This window comes from Moschus berezovskii, chromosome 9 (assembly GCF_049115385.1).
Source record: "Moschus berezovskii isolate FMDL1 chromosome 9, NW_MosBer_1.0, whole genome shotgun sequence".
In the NCBI taxonomy this organism is placed as follows: domain Eukaryota; kingdom Metazoa; phylum Chordata; class Mammalia; order Artiodactyla; family Moschidae; genus Moschus; species Moschus berezovskii.
The window spans coordinates 110,551,452-110,572,974 of record NC_142468.1 but is presented as its reverse complement, the minus strand read 5'-3'; the positions used below and the strand labels follow the sequence as shown (position 1 = coordinate 110,572,974).

General features: G+C 39.7%; 2 protein-coding genes across 4 annotated transcripts in view; one reads left to right on the top strand and one right to left on the bottom strand.

Annotated features, from left to right (window-relative positions):
- MCC (MCC regulator of Wnt signaling pathway) overlaps positions 1–5,307 on the top strand; it is a 323,312-nt gene extending 318,005 nt beyond the window's left edge. For both annotated transcript variants that reach the window (XM_055435515.2, XM_055435516.2), the window contains one exon: positions 1,063–5,307. In XM_055435515.2, coding sequence (XP_055291490.1) covers positions 1,063–1,243 — 181 coding nt within the window. In that variant the 3' untranslated portion in view covers positions 1,244–5,307. The remainder of the gene's footprint in view (positions 1–1,062) is intronic.
- Positions 5,308–7,004: 1,697 nt separating this feature from the next.
- The window catches only part of DCP2 (decapping mRNA 2), a 58,780-nt gene continuing 44,261 nt past the window's right edge, over positions 7,005–21,523 (bottom strand). For both annotated transcript variants that reach the window (XM_088840142.1, XM_088840143.1), the window contains exons 9-11: positions 21,026–21,136; positions 15,990–16,041; positions 7,005–14,336 (exon numbers count right to left, since the gene is read on the bottom strand). In XM_088840142.1, coding sequence (XP_088696268.1) covers positions 14,173–14,336; positions 15,990–16,041; positions 21,026–21,136 — 327 coding nt within the window. In that variant the 3' untranslated portion in view covers positions 7,005–14,172. The remainder of the gene's footprint in view (positions 14,337–15,989; positions 16,042–21,025; positions 21,137–21,523) is intronic.

Below are 21,523 nucleotides of genomic sequence, written 5' to 3'. Positions count from 1 at the left end.
CTTCAGAAGGCTTTGGGAGTCCTGGGCTTTGAGGACCTGACAGTATACAGAAGGGAGGTGGAGCTGTTCTGGACCAGAGAGGGTGGGGGGCGGGGGGCCTCTGTGATAGCTCAGCTGGTAAAGACTCTGCCTGCAATGCAGGAGATCCAGGTTAAATTCCTGGGGTCAGTAAGATCCGCTGAAGAAGGGAACAGCTACCATTCCAGTGTTCTTGCCTAGAAAATCCATAAGGACAAGAGGAGGCTGGTGGGTCCCTGGGGTGGCAGAGTCAGACACAACTAAGCACAGAACAGGGTACGCACACTTACCTAGCTCTGGGCTCAGCCCCTGCCCTCATCCCCCAGAGACCTGGCAGCATTAGTTCACGGCCTGTGAGCTCCGAGTCCATTAGCCACAGCACCGAGGACAGCCACTGGGGCCTGTCTGTCCGCAAGCTATGCAGGTGACTTAAGATTGCAGTGTTGCAACAGACTGTAAGCAGCCACAGAACAGCAACAGACCTACTACTTGTATTTCCATGACAGATTTTTTAAATTCAGCTACCACTTCTATTTTGGATGTGGTTAGTTTGTATTGTTGGTTTTAAACCCCTCTTAATATTAGTGACAAGCCTCTAGCAGTCAGGCTAAATTAACTGTGGTTAAGTCAAGACATGATTGACCACGAGTGCTGCGACCCTTTTTATTTAGTTGCTAAGTCGTGTCAGACATTTTCGGCCTCATGGACTGCAGCCCACCAGGCTCCTCTGTCCATGGGATTTCCAAGGCAAGAAAACTGGGGTGGGTAGCCATTTCCTTCTCCAGGGTATCTCCCCAACCCAGGGATTGAACTTGTGTCTCCTGCACTGGCAGGTGGATTCTTTGCCACTGAGCCACCAGGAGAGCCCAAGTGCTGAAACACTAACCACCTGATTTCAAATTCTTACTTAGGAGGCCCAGTGGCCTCTTCTTTCAGAGTGGTACTTACCGGACCAGGCCACCCAGTAGACAGCACAGTGTGTGTGTGTGTCTCGGTGCTACTTAAGATAAGCCTCTGTTCTCATTTCCTTCTGTGCCCACATAGCAACCTGGTGGCTGCCTATGAGAAAGCAAAGAAGAAGCATCAAAACAAACTGAAGAAGTTGGAGTCTCAGATGATGGCCATGGTGGAGAGACACGAGACCCAAGTGAGGATGCTCAAGCAAAGAATAGCTCTGCTGGAGGAGGAGAACTCCAGACCTCACACCAACGAAACGTCACTGTAGTCAGCACCTGAGCTCCACGGTTCTGTCCGTGGAAGCTAGAGTCTAGCAGTCACTGAGGAGGGGGCTTCAGAGGACAGGACCTGTCGGGAGAAGGAGAGGGAAGGTTGGCAGGTGGGCTGGCACCCTTGGCAGGGAGGCGCCCTGGCCTCAGCCTCAGGGCAGGTGGCCCCGGTGAGGCGGTGCAGACTGACCCCAAGGGTCCTGCCCTCCCTTCCTGGGCTGCAGGCGGCATGGGCACTCCTGCCCCGCGCACTGGCTCTGCAGGGCCTCCGGCTACTTCCAGCAGTCCACGTTTTCTGTATCCGTGGCATAATCCAGGCATCATCTATTTGATTTTCCAGTCTTTGCAGCCTTTCCTCGGGCATCCCACATTTCTCCTTTCTCCTTCTGGGGAAAACTAATGGGGGTGGGGGGGTGGGCAGAGGGGACAGTGCTCAGCATCTAGAAGAACTGCTGCTTCATTTCCTGCAACCAGGCTTTGGTTTTCAAGTCCCAGGTATCAACTCTTTAGGAGGCGGCTGTCACTCAGAGGTGTTCCGGGAGGCTGATCACAGGCGGACGGCACGTAGGTGCTCCTTTCAGTCCCAGGTATGTTGAGGCTACAGGTAGAGCAGTTGGGTCTGACCAGCTCTGAATGGCAGGAGGAAGACCTCCTTGACCTCACACTGGCAGCAGGTACGGGCACGGAAGGCTCTTTAGACGGGAATCTCCCTGTCCCAGTGCCGCCTTACTACAGCTGAGAGAGTCCTGTTGATCCGTGTCAGGGACCTAAACTGTCAGGAGCAGAGGCGCATTAATGCTTTCCTGACTTGGGCACCGCAGAATTGCTGTTCTCCATGAATCAAAGCTCCCCGACCTGAACATACTGATGGCTTCAGACCTGCCTCTCTCGAGGGAAATGCTCTGCAGCTGATCCACCTATTTGAGACTGCTACTGTGGCACCAGGAGCGCGCCCCTGCTGTTCCAAAGGGCAGAGGGCGAGGCGAAGCTGAGGCGGCCTCCTCTTGGCCCCCAGAAACATGGCAATGGGTGGCAGATGGTGATTCCACGGGTGTCAGTTCTACCAAAATGGTGACAGGACTGGGCAGGACCAAAGCACCTGAATTCTTTCAGGAAGGTCTGCCAATTGAAAAGCACCTCTGCACCCCTTTCCTGCTGTGCTGTTCCCCGCTGCAGTTTTCCAGTTGTCACCACCCTAGGCTGACATAACATTTTAAAGGACCACTTGCCATTCTTCCTGAAGACCCACCCCAAGTCACTTAGAAGAAAGATGCCCAACGCTGCAGTTCAAAGATCTGCTTACGACCAGATCACTGCATTCACGTCTCGGTGTCAGTGAGCTGTTCTCAGAGGCAGGACACAGATTCCGCAGCCTTCAGTCTGATGGGGAAGGTCACCCCAGCCACCGTCTGCAAAGGCAGAGCACGTCCATCCCCAAGGACACGCCGTCCTATCTCAGGCCAGCAGCGAGGCCGCCCCACCTTCAAACAGTCATCATCAGCTGGCCTCAGGCCCAGCTCTCAGGTGCTGTGGTCACCGCAAAGGCCCCCACCGGCTTCTGGTTCTGTTATAGATAAGTAAACTTCGTTCTTGTGACAATAAGTCAGTTTTTACTCTTTGGATAGTTTCATGACAAGGAAAATGTAATGACCCAAAAGTGTGTTTTTAGAAAAAAGTGTAGCAGATGAAATCATGGTTTTCCCCATCTTTCCAACTTGCCCAGGGGAAACATGTTCCTGAAGCAAACCAGGTCATGCAGGGCGGGGGACAGGCGTCGCAGAGATGGAAGGCTCTTTCTCACCACCACTGCCAAGGGTGCCGGCGCAAGGCCGCTGCCTACCATTCTCGCTCTAAGGGAAAGCAGAGCCTGCTCTTCTAGAGTCATGGAACCCATCCCAGACCTGGGAAGTCTCAGCTCCTACGTTATGAGCCCCAGCATTACTGATCCTACTTAGCTCATTTTGAGTTTGTATTTCCACATCATACTGGTTGGGTGAACACTTTCCCTGGCAAAACTGTTAACTTTTATAAATGTGTAGAATAAAAGCTATTAAATAGTTGATTACCTTTCCTTGTATTCTTCACATACTCCCCAAGACTCTTGTTGAAGGTGAACTGACAGGCACTTGGTTATTATGCTAATTGCAAGGCTTACTAAAATCGCATTGATTAAATAAATGATTGCAGGTGCCTGGATCATTTTCTTTTACAACCTGAATTCTTCTTTCTAAATAGGAGCACGTTTATATTAACATCTCCATCAGACGTAACAATGATCCTTATTATCTAACTTGATAATAAGCCGTTAGAAATGTTCTAACCATTTCTAAGCCATTAGAAATGTTCAGACTTTCATTTTTAACTGTTTGAATCCAGTTTCCTCAATGGTTAACCCCTTTTGGGCAGTCACCTTCGCTGTTCAGAGTTCAATCTCTGGCTCTTAAGAGAAATGGGCATGAGAAGAAAAAACCCATTTCCTAGTTCCACTGGAGTATAATTTCCCACTACTACACTGAAGCAGAATCTCAAGTAAGAGAGACTTCTGCCTGGAGCTGTAGTGCCATCAACACGTGCGCCGACCAAATGGATCTGATGTTTTGCCAAACCCCTCGTGCACCAGCTACCTAAACTGCCATGGGCTGGCAGGCGGTAAGACCCCCTTTTGAGATGATACCAAAAGTTACTTACGATTGTATCTTAAGCAATCAGACTGTTGGGATTTCTCATGCTCGCCCTACCTCACAGATATTTTATCATTGCCCATGCAGGTAATTAACTGTTGTGTAGTCACACCCATCTGCTGGCATGCCAGAATTAAAAAAAAAAACAAAACAACTAAGTGCCAGTTAAAACATAGTTGGTTAATTCTCTTGTGAGGTGATGTGTAACTTAGGAAGTCTTCCTCTGAGCCTCTGCAGCCAAGCTTTACAGGGACCCCAAAGAACTGGACACTCTCCTACTCTGGGAGGCAGTTGTGTGTTAGAGCCGAGGAGACTTTCTTTTTAGGATGAGGACAGCAAAGAGTCCACTAAGAAAATCTTGAAATCACCGGTAAGTGGCCTAATTCCCACCTGCATACAGATTACTATTTTAAGGGAAAAAATGCCTCATGCCCCCTATGGCCCACAGAAATTATCCTGCAATTATTTTTAAATTCTATTAAATATCTTAAAGCTCTCAGGAGTTGGGGGTTCCATGCTTGTGTTCTGAGTGAAGTAAAGGCTATAGAAGTCACCCACTTGTATTATTAATGACTACTAATTTAAAGTCGTAAGCTTTTTCCATAAATTATTTGCAAATGCAGAGCTGGAAATGTGTCTCATCCATGAAAGTATAAAGTAAAAAGATCATGTTTCCTAAGTTTACAGCCGCACCTATTTCTAAGTACAGCAAACAGCTTTTAATTAGACAGTTTTTAGAGGTCAAAAGGGGACCGAATTCTGATGACTGCAATTTCTGAACTGAATTTAATTAGGATGCATCCCATAGGGTTGCCAAAGATTCTGTGGGAAGGAAAGAAGCATGAGAAACATTATTTTTTCTGCACCAAGGGGCCGCTTGGTAACACTATGAAAAAATTCTGAAAAAAATCACGTAACAATTATTTTTCTATGTCTCCAATGGAATCATCTATTTGACAGCAAAGATACTATTATAACCTTTCACTGAGGCTGACTGGGCACTACTCTGTAGAGGCATCACTTGTTACAAAACACAAATATGTCTTCTTACTTAAGTCTACGCAAATCCTATTCCAGTTAACTCAGATCTCATGTTCACACAGGCCAGACTGCAGTTAGCACTGAACTTGTCACCTTCTAAGTTCCTGTTTCTCATACCTGAAGTTAACTTTCTGAAGTTTGTATTCACGAGTAAATGAATGCCTTAGGCTGCCATATGGTAATTTCCCAGAACTGGCACCAAAATTATCAATTAATGTGAGCACTCAATGCCTGTTAAAATATTAAGGAACTGGAAAAGGATACAAGTTGAATAGCAGCTGTTCACACATTCTTGTTCTCCTAATTCTTATGCAGAGAAAGATACATTTGCATATAGACAACTATTTTTGGTAAGGGTTACACTGCATAAACTCTCACACTGCATCTGAGTGAGATGTTGCATGTGACCACGAAATCCTTCCATCCCAGTAACAGCAACTGCTCCTGGATAATCACACCCTTGGCCCAGTCAAGGTTGGTACAAAAATCACTCATCCACTAAAGCATCTGAAACATCAGCTCAGCAGCACACAGCAAGCTGGAGACAAAATGCCCTCACAGTCCTGACCTGCTTATGCATTCTGGCTCTGCCATTCACTTCTGCACCATTCTGCCAATCGAATCCATGTGGAAAGCGTTCTGTCTGTGGTACTCACTCACAGTGCCATGGACAGCCAGGTGAATGGGAGCCCCAATGTTACCTGCTTCTGTTTGAACCCAATGCAAAGAGGATGAGACGTGTTCACTTTTCTACTTCTCATCAGTTTTTAGACACTGTCAAGGCTGACTGACTTTGCATGTGATTTTAGTTTCCTATTATTTGAAAATGTGCTTTTACGCCGCTTGAATGTACTGTCAGTTACTGAAGCACATGTGATCAAGTCTGCGTTTGTCAGTATTGTTCTACTGTATTAAAATCTCACTTTAAGGTGGACACTTAACACTGTACCATACCCTGTAATTTTTCAGATTCTTCACTTGTATGCTTTAAATGTTTCCAGATGCCTTTAGTTTTAGCTGCTGTAAAATAGCTTTGTGTTATTTGATAATAGAATTGTTTTTTAAATAAAAACTGCATTTATTTATACAGAGACATTTATAATATTTTACAAACATTCTTATATTCTGAATAAATATTTCTAATTCCATAATGTGCTTTTTACCTGTATTCATTGAAGGGTATGACTCTCCTTCTGCAATACTAACATTTAATGTCAAACATCACAGGTTCGGTAGTTACATCGAGAGCTCTCATCAAAGCGGGAAACTAGACAGACTGTATTGGTCAAGACGGCCAAGAGCCAAAGAAATCATCACCATCTGTCACTATGGGCCACCTTTCCAAATTTGGATTGAATAGGGAGTTAGTTAGTTATCTACCGAAGGATCTAGATCTTTTCCTTTTTACAAAATGACTGAAAGAGGAAATCTAACTGTGAGCTGGAAGGTCCCCGTGACGATAAAGAAGGGTGGTGAGCAGCTCCACACGGTGTCTGTCAGATGCCAGTTCTCATCATCAAAGCAAAGCACCTTTGACAGTAAGAGTATGACACAGCTTGATAACGTTCCTCTTGTATTTCTTCTGGCTGCAGCATGCAGAACACCCCTGACCAGAGATGAAATCTGCACCCCCTGCACAACAGGGAAGTCCTGTCTTAAAATTTTTTTTAAAAACTGCCATCATATATCTGAGGTCTTTAGCAGAGAAGAATGGTATTTCTTTGACCCTGTGGTCCAAGGACTGGAAGGCATTACATTCAGAAAACCTGACTCTAATACAAGTTTAAGAAATGTTGGATTTTATATATTTAACTCACAATATAACCTTGCTTTGAAAGTCAACAACCAAACCATAAGTTGAGATGAAAAATACATACCAGTTACTTTCATTTTTTGCAGAGACATTCTACCTTTTAATAGTTCTTCCTATCATATAAACATACCTTTATCTCACATCTGTCATTTTTTATTGGTCCAAAGAGATGCAGCCGAAATATTAGCAACTTGCAACCTACAAGTATCAGTAGCAGAAGCCAGGTTAAGGTAGTAATTAAAACTGCCCAAGCAGGCAAAATTTATTGATATTGCACTACAAAGGCTTTAAATTTAACATACTGTTTTTACAGAAAGCCAATATTTGAACAATCAACTGTAAAAATGTTTTAAAATACATTACAGGAAAACTTCCATCATTCAAACTGCATTTTTTAAGATACAAGGTTTCTCGCGTCTCAACTGGTGTTATTTACATTGGAAGCTTTCAGAAGAGCACAGGTGTAAAGACAGAGGGCTTCATTAGTTTTCCCAGTGGAGAGCACAGCTGGCATGTCCAGTCGACTATGAAAGTGCAGTAATCCTGCAAACGTTTACACTGCTGATTCATAAACATGAGTCACTGAAAAGCCTTTACTTACGATAGACACACTCAAGGTAAATGAAAATCAGCCCTTATCCTTTCACTGAAACTGAGGGAAAAGAAGAAAACTACTCCTCGGTCAGAAAGTAACACTACAAGGTGCACCAGCAGTGTTTGGGTTCCTTTCTGCTTTTCCTAAACGTTTGACAGTTAATCAAACCAAAGCACCAAGAACTTCATTATTACTAACAGAATTACTCCAATGGTTTACCTGCACAGCCTGCCTAAACAGTAAAATGCCCTAGAAGCTAAAGTAATAAAAACAGTTTTAATTAAGGTAAAAATTAAATGTTTCATCAATTTTTTTCTACGAAATTTTGTAGCTTCCAATTTGTTTAACATAACTTAGCATAAATACCTTCACCTTTTTCAGGCTAAAACCGACTCCCAAGGGAACTGTTTGAAGACTCCATATCATCCATGAACATTACCTAGTCTCCACAGCACCAAAAACACTTCAAATCTTGTTTTGGAACTAGACGGGGAACATGAAGAAATCAAGTCTTATTCCCTTTCCCATCCAAACTAATTCTGATGGTCACTTAATTTAGTTAATACATGAACCATAATTTCATTTGATTCATCATTTTATTCTGAAAGAAGACTCTTAAATTTTCAATGACATCAACAGGTAAAATTAAAAAAAAAAAAAGAGTTGTGTGAATCAATACTCAGCAAACATGAATTTTTAAGTATAAGCTAATAAGCAAACTTTAAAAACAATTAGGAAAAAAATGTATATTGTGTGTGTGTATATATATACACACAAATATATGTATATGCAAAATAGTTCATTCTCCTTCCCTCTTACTGAAAAAAAAAATATCACTGACTCAGACAACAGCAAACTCTGAGAGATGGTGAAGGACAGGGAAGCCTGGTGTGCTGCAGTCCATGGGGTCACAAAGAGTCAGACACGACTGAGTGACTGAACAACAATGTTTATACAACGGGAGTCAGGTTAGCTGTCTACTGTCCTAAATTTGAAATAAAATGAACAAAAAAGTAAAAGAATCAGTTCTTTGGGCTCTTGCATTTGAAATTAAAAGGTAAGATCCAAACACAAACCTAAAATGACCAGCAGAAACAGCAGTGCCCTGGGACAGTAGCAAAATGCACAAAGAAACTCTGCAGGTATGTTTCTGTGCTTTTGTGTCAGTGCATACCGTATGTGTAAGACATGGAGAGCCCAAGTCCATTGCTAATCATGTGTTGCAAAGGCATTAAAACATCGAACGAGCCAAACTTCTGAGGAGTGGTTACCACCTTTCTCAATTTCAATAACAACCGATTGTGCTTTCATTTCCTGTCACCCAGTCAATTCCTAAATACCACAAAAAACATACTAAGCAATCACTTGACAAAGATTGAGCTAATCCCATCAAGTGTGAGAAATGACTAAGTGATGATTTGTGCCCCAAATGTTCCACACCATAGCTATAGACTGTTTTAGAACGTCAGATTCAATGAATTATAAGCACATTAAATGAAAAGGTTACATCTTACCTCAAAAAGTCCACAACTTAAGGATGTTAACTAAGACCTGTCAAAGACCAGAACACTGCTTAGTTTGCCCTAGAACTACACAGAAGTTTCCTTTGTTCCCAAACCAATTTAACAGCTATGAAACTAAAATAAACAAGTCCAGGTGTCCACAGCCCCTCCTAACTGCTCATGGCCCAAGGGTCAAATTTAAGATGCAATTATTACCTATAAATTCCCACAGTGGCAGACTGACGATACAGATGCATCACAAAGAAAAAAGAAATTGTTACAGAAAGAAGAAAATGACACAAAGGGACAGACTCAACGGCCTCTTTAAGGATTCAGGAACAACAGGTCTTCAAAGAACACTCACCAGATAGAGGCCAATCACCACAAGACCCAAACACCAAACAAGCAGCAAGTGGATGTTCAGAGCCTTCTTCTTCCGCTGGACGAGTGGAGTAAAGGCTAACATGAGGGTCCACGTGAAATAGAACACACAGGCACTGCCCTCTGCACCCATCCCTTTCCCCAGAAGACGCCTGACCAGCAGCGACAGAGCCTCATGAGCACCCTGGCAAGGCCACTGCCTCGCAGACTGTGCTGCCAAGCTGCCACCGTGCCACGACCACCCCCGCTACCAACCACAGGAGACCCAAGACAGACAGGATTTCTCTGCTGGTGATTTCCTAAGGAACCCAGATTAAAGAGTCAGTTATGAACATTTTCTAAAGATAAAACGTGAATACTTCATCATAGTTTTTTATTTACACTTCTCTGCACTTTTATGATAAAGTCTGAGCAACAAAACTGGTGGAAGCCATCCCTTCACGTCCACTCCCAGGCAGGGGAGGCAGCTTTACTCTGCTCCCTACTCACAGACCACCATTTCAGTAATAAACACTGTCACGGGAAACTAGGTGGGAAGGACCCCCGTCTGGGCAAATGTACTTTCTGTCCCGTGGGTCACCATGAGCAGCGACTGTGGCGCACGGCCGAGGGTGGCTGGGCGTGCTCCATGCTGTGTCCCTGGAAGAAAGCAGTGTGTCAGCCCTGCAGTGTGGCTGGAGTCCTAAAGCAGCGTCACCAGGGGAAGGACCAGAGTCTCAGACACTGACTATTAAAGTGAGAAAAACCCCTTCAGATTTTCTGGGCCCTTTGGCAACCATACTTAGAGAAAAATTAAACCCCGAGCCAGAAAATGCTTGGTAATGACCACACATGAGACTCTGCTTGGGCTAGGCAATGGTTACATTTCTGGTCTCATGCATCATACAGCACTTGAGAACTGATTTTATCTTCTAAAATCTCTGCCTTCCGTTTTCCATGCCCAGTAACTATAGCTATCTTCTTCCTTCGGAGCACTTTTTACCCTATAATAATAAACCTATCATATTTTTTGAAACTGATATCCAGAACTTGCTTCAAAAGCATGAGACAGAGCCTATACTGTCCATTTGTAATCTGCCTTCTTCAAGACAGAGGTGCACAAACTTCAAAAACAACTCAATGCTAAGAAGAAAAAGATGCTGAGAAAGCCCATCATAATCTCATTTTTACAATTTTCAGCAATTGTACAAACTGATTTTAAAGTCTAGTACAAAATGAGGAACTCAAGGCTTCACGCAACTACCAAGAATAAAGTTTAACAAAACTTACTTTACTAACACCATTTACCTAGAGACAGGTACTTACATAAAGTAGATCGATACCTTCAGACAGAGTGAGTTTGTCTTGTTTGTCTTTAACGTTACAGGAATACACGCAAGCCCCTTCCCCAGGCTAGAAAATACCTAATTCAAAATTGCTAGGTAACACCTAATTTTTCTTCAATCAAAAAATGTTAAAGAATCTGACTTTTTAACTATGATTAATATGCAAAGAAAATACTGTACTGCCTCAGAGAATACAAAGACACAATAGATGTCAATCAAAACAAAAATCTCTGAGCTGGTAGCTCAAGAGGGCCACTGGTACAAAAATAAAGACAAAAAGCCAAGAGATATTACCATAATAAGAAAAATAACTCTGCCAAAAGTCTAATTTTTTAACTGACTTTGCTCCTTACTGTTCAAGTTAACTGTTGGAAACAAACCAAAAAAAAAAGTAAGGGAAAAGGTAATGAAATGTTTTTAATTTTTTTTAATGCATACATGCACTCAGACCTGAAATTTTCTAAGACTACCACAATGTGTTAAGTTTTATAGAAGAATTTAATCCTCCTTATGGAAGGATGCCATTCACTTAGACTTGAGTATTTTTATATTAACACACAAATCACTAAAGACTTAAAAGACAATACCAACCCAATCTCATAGCATAAAATTAATATTGCTATACATCTTCATTTGTACTTACTAACTGATACTTAATGGAAAAATAATCCAAGTTCAAAGCAGCGAGCAGTGACCACCATTCCTTTACAGCATATGAAACTCACCTTTTCATAACCATGAAAATCCAACTTCACTTTCAAACATCTTCAACCAAATTTCACCCACGCTCCAAAAGCTCCAGTAGGTTCTCAGATGTCTCCAAACACTCATGTCTCAGGAGAACACCACTTTGAAATCTTAAAACCATTCATTTGCTAGTTCTGAACAAAAACGTGCAGAAGCATATAAACCATACCCTATCTTCTAGACTGTAATGGTTAAGTAAAAAACAATTCATTGAACATCTTACAAATCATTACAGTTATACATAAAAGCACCTAGGAAATTTAAAAAAATAAAAAGATTCACAGTACACTGAACCTTGGAACTAAGAATACTGAAAAAGTGGATTCAAAAGACCTATTTCTCTCAAAGACATAATCTGTAATTGAAACCAACACAACTGCTATTCTCATCTAGCTTCTTAAAATGCAGCACACACAAGTAAAGTATTGCATGTTCAGCACACTCCCTTATCACTTGATCTCTTCAAACCATGCTAAAATTCCTCAATCAAGAAATCTAGTTCTGTGCTAAGCATGGCCCTTTTCAAGGTAACCTGAACACTGAGAATCTAATACACAGGTTCAAGGGAAGAAGTATAGCAGACGTACATAAAATAGGTACATCCAACTTATACATTTTCTGCATAGTTAAGTCACATCACACACATAAATTTTAACTCATCTTTTAACATTTTTTAAATCTCAAATTGCTAAGACAGCTAAAAGCCTCAATACCAAAATTACCATCCCAACAATACCCTTATTTTGTCCCATCCACAGTGCATTAAATGAAGCAGCCCAATAGCAATATTTAACCAGTCAATCTACCATAATCGAAAAGAGATAATCTGTTGGTTCTTGAAAAGTCTCAACGCCGTCAGAGCCCATATTTCTGGTAACAAATCTCTTCTGCTTCAGTTGTCGAGAGCTGAAAATTCCAACTCGAGGCACCAGAAACACTGACCAAAGCACTCAATTAAACAGAAAAAAACAATTCAAAATCACGAAAAATTAAATGGTTTCCAGACGGCAGTAAATGAGTGAAAATGACTCACGTGCCAGACAAACTAAGTTTTCACTCCATTAAGAACAGAAATCTGGAATGCTGGGACCAACTATAAATATGGCTCAAGGAGACCCAAGCAAGCTGCTGTGTTCTTAGAAGGAACAGTTAAGAGCTTCCAAAGCAATCTTACAATGCATTCTTAAAAGGTCACAGAAGGATTCACCAATTTGTCACATTAAAAGATGCAGGGCAGTGGATAACCTAATTCTAACACACTGCTATAACTGAATTATCCTGCTTAGCACCAAGAGGGTGACACTTTTATTAATAAATAGACTTTCTCCTTTAAAATCAAGTCACTGAAAATCTAAAGCAAAGAAATAGCAAGTGAACTCCTTACAATAGCACTTCTTTTCAAAGTCCCACAGGGTTAAATAGAAACCCTATTAAATAGACTATCTATACAGAATCAAAATTTCCACAATAAAATTTACAAGCAGAGATATATTTTGTGGATACCACATGTAAAATAGATTTTTAAAACCCATATGACAGACGCGTATGCACGCATATGCTTACACTCTCCCCCCACCCCCAAAGAAACACCTTCAATGAGGTCAGAAGCAGCCCAAACACTAACGCCCCCTTAAAGCCCTGGTGATTGTCCATAGCTTTACATAGCTAAACTCCTTCTCTAAATGAGCACTGCCATCCTTATTTGGATTTAAGAATCCTAAAGGAGCAAAATACATTCCTACGAGTGAATCACGCGTGTTGCTTCCGTGTTCTGCTCCTCCCCTCGTGCGATGCTTTATCAGTACTTGGGTAAACTGCACACCCTTCCCTTTTCACTCCATCGTCCAGAGGCTTCAGTATGCTACCAAGTGTGTCAGTCTCTGCTACTGCTGCAAATGGGAACCTAACATAGCATCAGTTTCCAGAGATCAACACTGACATGCAATGTGAAACCTAGTAATGTCAGTATTCCACACATATTTACAGAGCTGTCACACAGAATCAAGTTGCACAAGAACAAAATCATACAATCCCAAGGGGCTGGCGGTGCGATGCTGCAGCTGTGACAGCGCATTCTCGGGGTCCCGGCCCCGTGTTCTCCCCCTGCTGTGTTCTCCCCGCAACCTCCCAGGTCCACTGAAAGCACACAGCACAACTCAAAGCTAGAGCCGCAGCTCTCCACCACCAGCTCATTTCCTCTCCAGGCTGAGGACTTCGTCCTTTAACGAAGTGCCATGAGTTCACTTTGAACATGAACATTATATAGCAGATTCTGACTCGAAGTAAAACCTTTCCACAAAACTCCTAGCAAGGACGGTAAGAGAACTTAAGCGGTTAGAAGCAAAGAAATGTGCAAAATGCCACCAAAGCAGATGACCTGCAATCTTGACTTCTGTGACATTTCGGGTCCTGTATGCATTTAATAATTGTGTATTTTAAGTTTCTTTTAAAATTTTCAGTATAAGGAAACTATTATCACAATCACTGTAGTGGGAAGATGGTGCATTCCCATTATCCTGGCTACTTAATGATGACTGAGACACTGTTTCTGTGACCAGAATACAAGATAAAAACCACAATCACAGAAAAAAATGCCCTCATAAAAAGCAACCTAAACTCATTAGCCAAACACTGAAAAGGTACATGTGTATAAAAAGTTATAACCACATTTACAGTGCAAATTCATGTTTCTTTCTACTCTCTCTTCTACACAGAGAACATCTCTTCAGAAACATCATCGTCTCCCTGCATTTCTTTAAAACACCTGAGAAAGGTAAGGCTCAAAGAGACACCCACTCAAATGCAACAAGTCTCTGATTTGGGGACTTCCACATTTGCTGCTATCAAAGGTCCAAGATTTTCATTATAGCATTATGGTCAAACTTGAAACTCAAAAAAGCTCGGGATGAAAAGGGGAACTTGCAGTGTCCGTTACATGCCACAGACTGGCCCTCGGCATGTTCGAGCAACTGGTCTTCACCGGAGTAAGGTGAGTCATACACAGCATCTGCTTAGAAAGCAAAACAAATAAGCTCAGTTAAGAAATCAAATCCTGCCCTTCACCTTTTGTTATGAAGGAATTCACATGCAGTATATATTCATCCCCACACTCTAAATCTAACCTAGGTAGAACCACCAAAATATTTTCCTTTCCCTAAACTGATATTCAAAGTGAATTTCCAATCTATTCTTATTCCACATAAACATTCAAGATCTTAATCTGCCTTTAAGATCATTAATATTCACCTGCTTTCAAAAATGGGCATACCACCTATATTTATTTATATTTATTCACCACCTATATTTATATTTTGTCAACATGGTAGCTTCTTGATCAAAATGTAAACACTATAAAGATTATAATTACAATATAAGATTTGTACAGATTCCAATTCTAGAAAAATAAAGCTGAAGGTTACCACATCTTCAGAGAATAAATCAACCTAAAGAAAAATCCAGATTTTCAAAGTCACTGTGCAGCAAAACTCCAACTTCTCAGGGTTTGCCCCTGCCCCCACTCCCGCCTAAGTAGAACAGGACCCTGATGAGGAGAGCAGGATTTGGGAATAGACAGCGAGAGGCTGAGGTAGAAATAAGTCTGATGTGAGGTTTCCCAAGAGGGTAACTCCTTTTATATTTCCTTCCCAAGACAACTCAAAATTTGTGTACCGTGCCCAACTGAGTGGGGTATACATTATAGTACGCCTTCTTTAATGTTCCTAAACATATGGCTTTTTAAAGATGTTGTGAAATAATTGGTTTCTGAAGTTATAGTAATTCAACTATCAGCCTATCATGTCCACACCACCTACGGTGGCCAGAGAAGTCCTACTAGGAGGACAACCTTAATTTCCCAAAACAGGGTTAAAGCATCTCTGTTTTAAATAGCTTCCATCTTGCTTAAATCATAAACAGTAATGCAAAGAAGAGAGTACGATTATAATGCTTCTCAATTACTAAGGAGCTTTCTAGATGAAAGCCTTAAATCTAGATGGTGAATAAATGCTTATCTACTGCATGGGGAATTTCATACCACACAAAATAGCACCTAAGAAAAAATAGCCTACTGTACTTCCAAATGACACCTATCAAATCAGAATTTACAAAGAGCTTTCTGCATTCCTCACTGCTACTTTTCAAATTAAATCACACACCTCCTTTTCTAATAACTCATCCATAACTAAGGATGGAGACCAAACGTCATCTTAGTGAAGACTATCCTTGGTACCACCTTAACAAATGGGTCATTACCTCCAATGAGGGGGAAACGGTGCCCTTCTGAAGTGAGCTCTCCCCTCACATATGTGTGAGGGTGGTCTCCTCACTATTACTTGGGTCTACTCACCATCTAACCAATAAGCAACTATTTATTTACTTACAATATTCACACACAGCATCAACGCCTGACATTCACTATAAAGTAACAGTACACTGAAAGGGCAAATAATTTCATCTTGATCGTTAAAATAAATTTATTTTTATTTTTAGCCAGTTTCCTATTTACAGAACTTGACCGCATATATGAACTCTCTACAGATCATGTGCAACTCTTTCAGCTTATCTATCACAGTTCATTACACACTACTTAAATCAAGTTTACTTCAAAACCGAGCTGAATCCCAACTGGAAGAAATTTTAAAAAAAAATAAAAATGACTTGCCTGTTTCAAAAGTATCCTGAAGTTTTCGTGGATGAAGTTTTTTTTCACATTTCTATTAAAAAACAAAAACATACAACATACCATACCCAGTTATTTCACTTATTATTGATATAAATAAGGAGATACGTTATCAAATTTCTCAGGAAGAAAATTAAACCACGAATATAATCACCATCCCCACTCAGCACTGGCATTTTTAAGTAACTTTTTTAAGCCTAAAACTGTTTTTAGTTCTTGATTATATGTACAATATAGAAACACCAGGGAAAAAAAAGAAAATTATTTATTAAATTTCTCAACTTGGAGATCATTATTATTAACATTACAGTATATCTTTCCAGCTTTTTTCCTATGAGGATATGTGTGAATGTACTTTCATATAATTATGTAACAGAATTATCCAGTGTATGCTATTCTATAACTCCCTTTTTAAATATAATACACTATGAACATAGCCCTTTTTCAATAAACACAAATCAAAAAATTGATACAAATCTACACCAACACTTTTAATGACTACATGGTAGACTGTGGCACATATCTATGATATTACAGTTAATATCTTCTTAGATATTTAGATTGTTTCCATGTTTTCATAATGTAGAGCAATGGGGTGAACACTCTATCTTCTAGGGAAACATGGTAAAGAAGTTACACTTTCAATACTGCCAAACTACTCTCTAGAAGGTTGTACCAATTACTAACTTTTGAGTGTTCTCAATATATTCAGCAATACATAACTAGGTATCTTTTCATCTTTGCCAATCTAATGGGGAAAAGTGGCATCCCATTTTAATTTACTTTCTTGAACTACATATTTATATGTTAGTCAATCACTTTTAGCTTTCCCTTTTGAGTTGTTCATATACTTGTCCTCATCATTAACTTTAAGAACTTTTTAAAAACTTATTTCAGGCTCTATTACAAAGCCACAGTCATCAAGACAGTATGGTACTGGCATAAAGACAGAAATATAGATCAATGGAACAAAATAGAAAGCCCAGAGATAAACCCACGCTCCTATGGACACCTTATCTTCGACAAAGGAGGCAAGAATATAAAATGGAGAAAAGACAGTCTCTTTAACAAGTGGTGCTGGGAAAACTGGTCAGCCACTTGTAAAAGAATGAAACTAGAACACTTCCTAACACCATACACCAAAATAAACTCAAAATGGATTAAAGATCTAAATGTAAGACCAGAAACTATAAAACTCCTAGAGAAGAACGTATGCAAAACACTCTCCGACATAAATCACAGCAGGATCCTCCAAGACCCACCTCCCAGAATATTGGAAATAAAAGCAAAAATAAACAAATGGGACCTAATTAAAATCAAAAGCTTCTGCACAGCAAAGGAAACTCTAAGCAAGGTGAAAAGACAGCCTTCAGAATGGGAGAAAATAATAGCAAATGAAGCAACTGATAAAGGATTAATCTCCAAATTATACAAGCAGCTCCTGCAGCTCAATTCCAGAAAACTAAGTGACCCAATCAAAAAATGGGCCAAAGAACTAAACAGACATTTCTCCAAAGAAGACATAAAGATGGCTAACAAACACATGAAAAAATGCTCAACATCCCTCATCATCAGAGAAATGCAAATCAAAACCACAATGAGATACCATTTCACACCAGTCAGAATGGCTGCTATCCAAAAGTCTACATGCAATAAATGCTGGAGAGGGTGTGGAGAGAAGGGAACCCTCTTACACTGTTGGTGGGAATGCAAACTAGTACAGCCACTATGGAGAACAGTGTGGAGATTCCTCAGAAAACTGGAAATACAACTGCCATATGATCCAGCGATCGCACTCCTGGGCATACACACCGAGGAAACCAGAATTGAAAGAGACACATGTACTCCAATGTTCATTGCAGCACTGTTTATAATAGCCAGGACATGGAAGCAACCTAGATGTCCATCTGCAGATGAATGGATAAGAAAGCTTTGGTACATATACACAATGGAGTATTTCTCAGCCATCAAATAGAATGCATTTGAATCAGTTTTAATGAGGTGGATGAAATTGGAGCCAATTATACAGAGTGAAGTAAGCCAGAAAGAAGAACATCAATACTGTATATTAACGCATATATATGGAATTTAGAAAGATGGAAACCTGAAACCTGTATAAGAGACTGCAAAAGAGACATAGGCATTTAGAACAGTCTTTGGGACTCTGTGGGAGAGGGTGAAGGAATGATTGGGGAGAATGGAATTGTAGCATGTATATTATCATAAGTGACCAGTCCAGGTTCGACGCATAAATTTTCCTCTGTTAAAAAAAAAAAAAGAGTTATTCTGTTCTTGGATGTTATATGTTTTAAAATCTGTGTTCCCAGCATGGAAGAGAGAAAATAAATCAGATTTTGTAAAAAAAAAAAAAAAAAAAAGAATTCTTTGAGAGAAAACGACAGTATAAATTCAATGTAGCATTAGCATATTTTTGAAAACCATTATTTATGTTCATTTCTTTTTTTTCCCCAGCCAGTTGACTTGGGCACATATGTATACATACATATAAAAGTAAATAAACACATATATAGTACATAAATAAATATAATACTAATTTTTTAAGTTATAAATTGTATCAAGTCATAGATATGAGAGGGAAGGGTATTGCAGTCTTCTCTTTTTTTTCTCTTTTGCTGATCTCCTCCTTCATACCTCCTACCTTCAGAGTGCTAAAAACCTAGTAGGTATCCTTTTGTATCTTTTTTTCCATGCACACTCATACATTTTCAAGAATGCGTCATTACTTATTTAACAATAATGGAAACCAAATTATATAAGCTTTTCAGTGTCATACACTTCTCAATCAACAGAATGCCATAGAAATTCCCCTAAGTCAAATGGTACGATTGCAAATTCTTCTTTTTAAGTTTACATCATATCTTACGATATGATGGGCCCACAAATTTTTTTTTAATTCATTCCCCTCTTAATGAGGACTTGTTTTTGTTTTTTACAAATGAGACTGAATGTAGAGCTCCACATTTTGGTCTTTTATTTCTGTGGGCTGCATGCCCAGGAAAGTAATTGCTGGCTCTTAGAATGTATTTCCAGTCTGATGGGACTAAGTAGATAGCTTATTGTTACCTAGATGCAAGCTACTAGTGATGTAAACTTTTCTTTAGGTATTTCTTACCATTTTGGTTTCTCCCTAGTGAATTGTTTCTTCCATATCCTTTGCCTTATTATTGTTGGATGATTTGTCTTTTATTAATTTATGAGAGCTCTTCAATTGTAAATAAAATCTCTACATTGGAATGACATTTTTCCACACTTATCATTTGTTTCCTGATGTTCTTTATGGTCTCTATTCACTGTTATTTCTCTGTGTGCATATGTATGTATATCTATTCTTATATTCTTTTGTCTATTCTTTTATAGTCTCTGGTTCTCCTGTCTTAGTTAAGAAAATGTCCTGTATCTGAGATTATTCATGAAGTTTCCTAGGTTTTACTGTATTTCATTGCACTAATATTTTTGCATGTACATCTTTAGTCATCTGAAGTTTATTTGACTTTCTGTAATTTTGTCTTTATCCAGATGAAGAAACAGTTGTACCGGGACCATTTATTTAAAAATCCATCATTTCCCCATTGAATCACCTTTGAAGTATATTAAAGCCTCCATATGTTTCACTTCAAAAAAAAAAAATAAAGAAAGAAAGAAAGTTGAAAAAAATAAATAAATAAATAAATAAAAACTTATTCAAGTTCTTCCAGACAAATACGAGTCATTTGTGAAGTTCCCCCAAAAAAATCCGAAAGGATTTTGATTGGTACTGAATTAAAGCTATATATTAATTTGAGGAGAATTAACATTTATACAACACTATCATCTTAATCGGTCCAGCTTTTGTTAGGGACAGATGCTGAACTAGATTAAAAGCTTTCTGACCACCTATTAAGACTGTCTTCTTTGTTCCTGTCACTATTTCTACCGGAGTGGAGTGCACTAATAGGGAGCACGGAGTCCAACATTAAACACTTAACTTGTGCTTGCTTGTGGAATCAAACACTCCAGGTTAAGTCAACGGCACCCAGGAATTCAGGGGAAATACTCTCGCTAAATATCTGAAATTACTATTATTACCCACTGTTAAAGGAGGAAAAACAGGTGAAGCTACAATATAAAAAAATTCAGTATAGAAATACCAGGACTTATGGAAAAGATAAGCTAGGAAGCTTATTAGTTATGAATTACTTTCTGGAACACAGACTAAAAGAAAGGAAATAAATGTCTTAAAATGCTCACAGGTATCTGCCTTTCAGCCTAGTCTAATGACTATGGCATTGGCTGTGAGTGTTTTGTTTTCGTTTTCTGAATTCTATCGATTTGAAGAAAAATAAAACACACTGTGAAGCTATTCCAAACTTTTAACTTCATTAAAATAATACAGACACTATTTAGAAAAATAGAATACCTAAGATGGATGGACATGAGTTTGAGTGAACTCCGGGAGTTGGTGATGGACAGGGAGGCCTGGCGTGCTGTGATTCATGGGGTCTCAAAGAGTTGGACATGACTGAGCGACTGAACTAACTGAACTGATCTGGAAAGGAGACTTGACTAACACTGTTTCCAAAGTATTAAAAAAAGTCTAAATATCCACATATCGATAATTAATAAGAATCTACAGAACAGCACAGGGAACTCTCCTCAGTGCTCTGTAATGACCTATACAGAAACAGAATCTAGAGTGGACATATGTATAACTGATCCACTTTTTCACCTGAAACTAACACAACTTTGTAAATCAACTATACTCCAATAAAAACTAATGTTAAAAATCGTAAGCAAAGAGATAAACAAATACCCACATAAAAAAGTAAAGATCAGATGCACAACTGAACCAATACGACAAATCTATAACCAAGAGTAGGCAGAGATTTCTTAGTGGGGGAACAGCACACACACAGATTCATAAAAATCCTGTCATAAAGCAATTCAGAATGCCTTGACAATGCCCTCGCCCCATCCTAAAAAGCATGAACTGCCTTAGCACGAGCTTTGTTAACTCTTACCATCAAGGGATTCTGTTGCTTGGCTGGCTGGCTGTGGACCCCATTTGCTCTTTTCTTTGGATTAGGTGAATCTTGATACTGTTTTCTGCCATTTCCCCTTATACTTTGACTCTGTTTTTCCAATAAGAAATAAAATGTAAACGTACAACACAATTTAACAGGGTAAAACAATATACCCCATGAGTATATTTAGCTGGTTCAATCAGAGTTCAGCAAAGCCCCCCAAAATCTTCCTGAAACACCAAAGAACCACTATCAACATCTTTCATTATACAGAGCAAGATATGAATAGCAAATACAATGTTCCCTAGAAACAACTTTGAAAACCCTATGACTATCAAAGAAAATCTCTCTATGAAGGAACACTGAAGCAAGTTGCCTTCAGTCCTTAGAGCAAGCACCAGATGTGATCACTGTTACCTTAAAACCTGCTTTAAACTATTAATAAATAGGAATTTTTTAATTAATAATCTTTTTATATAAAATAATAAATAAGAT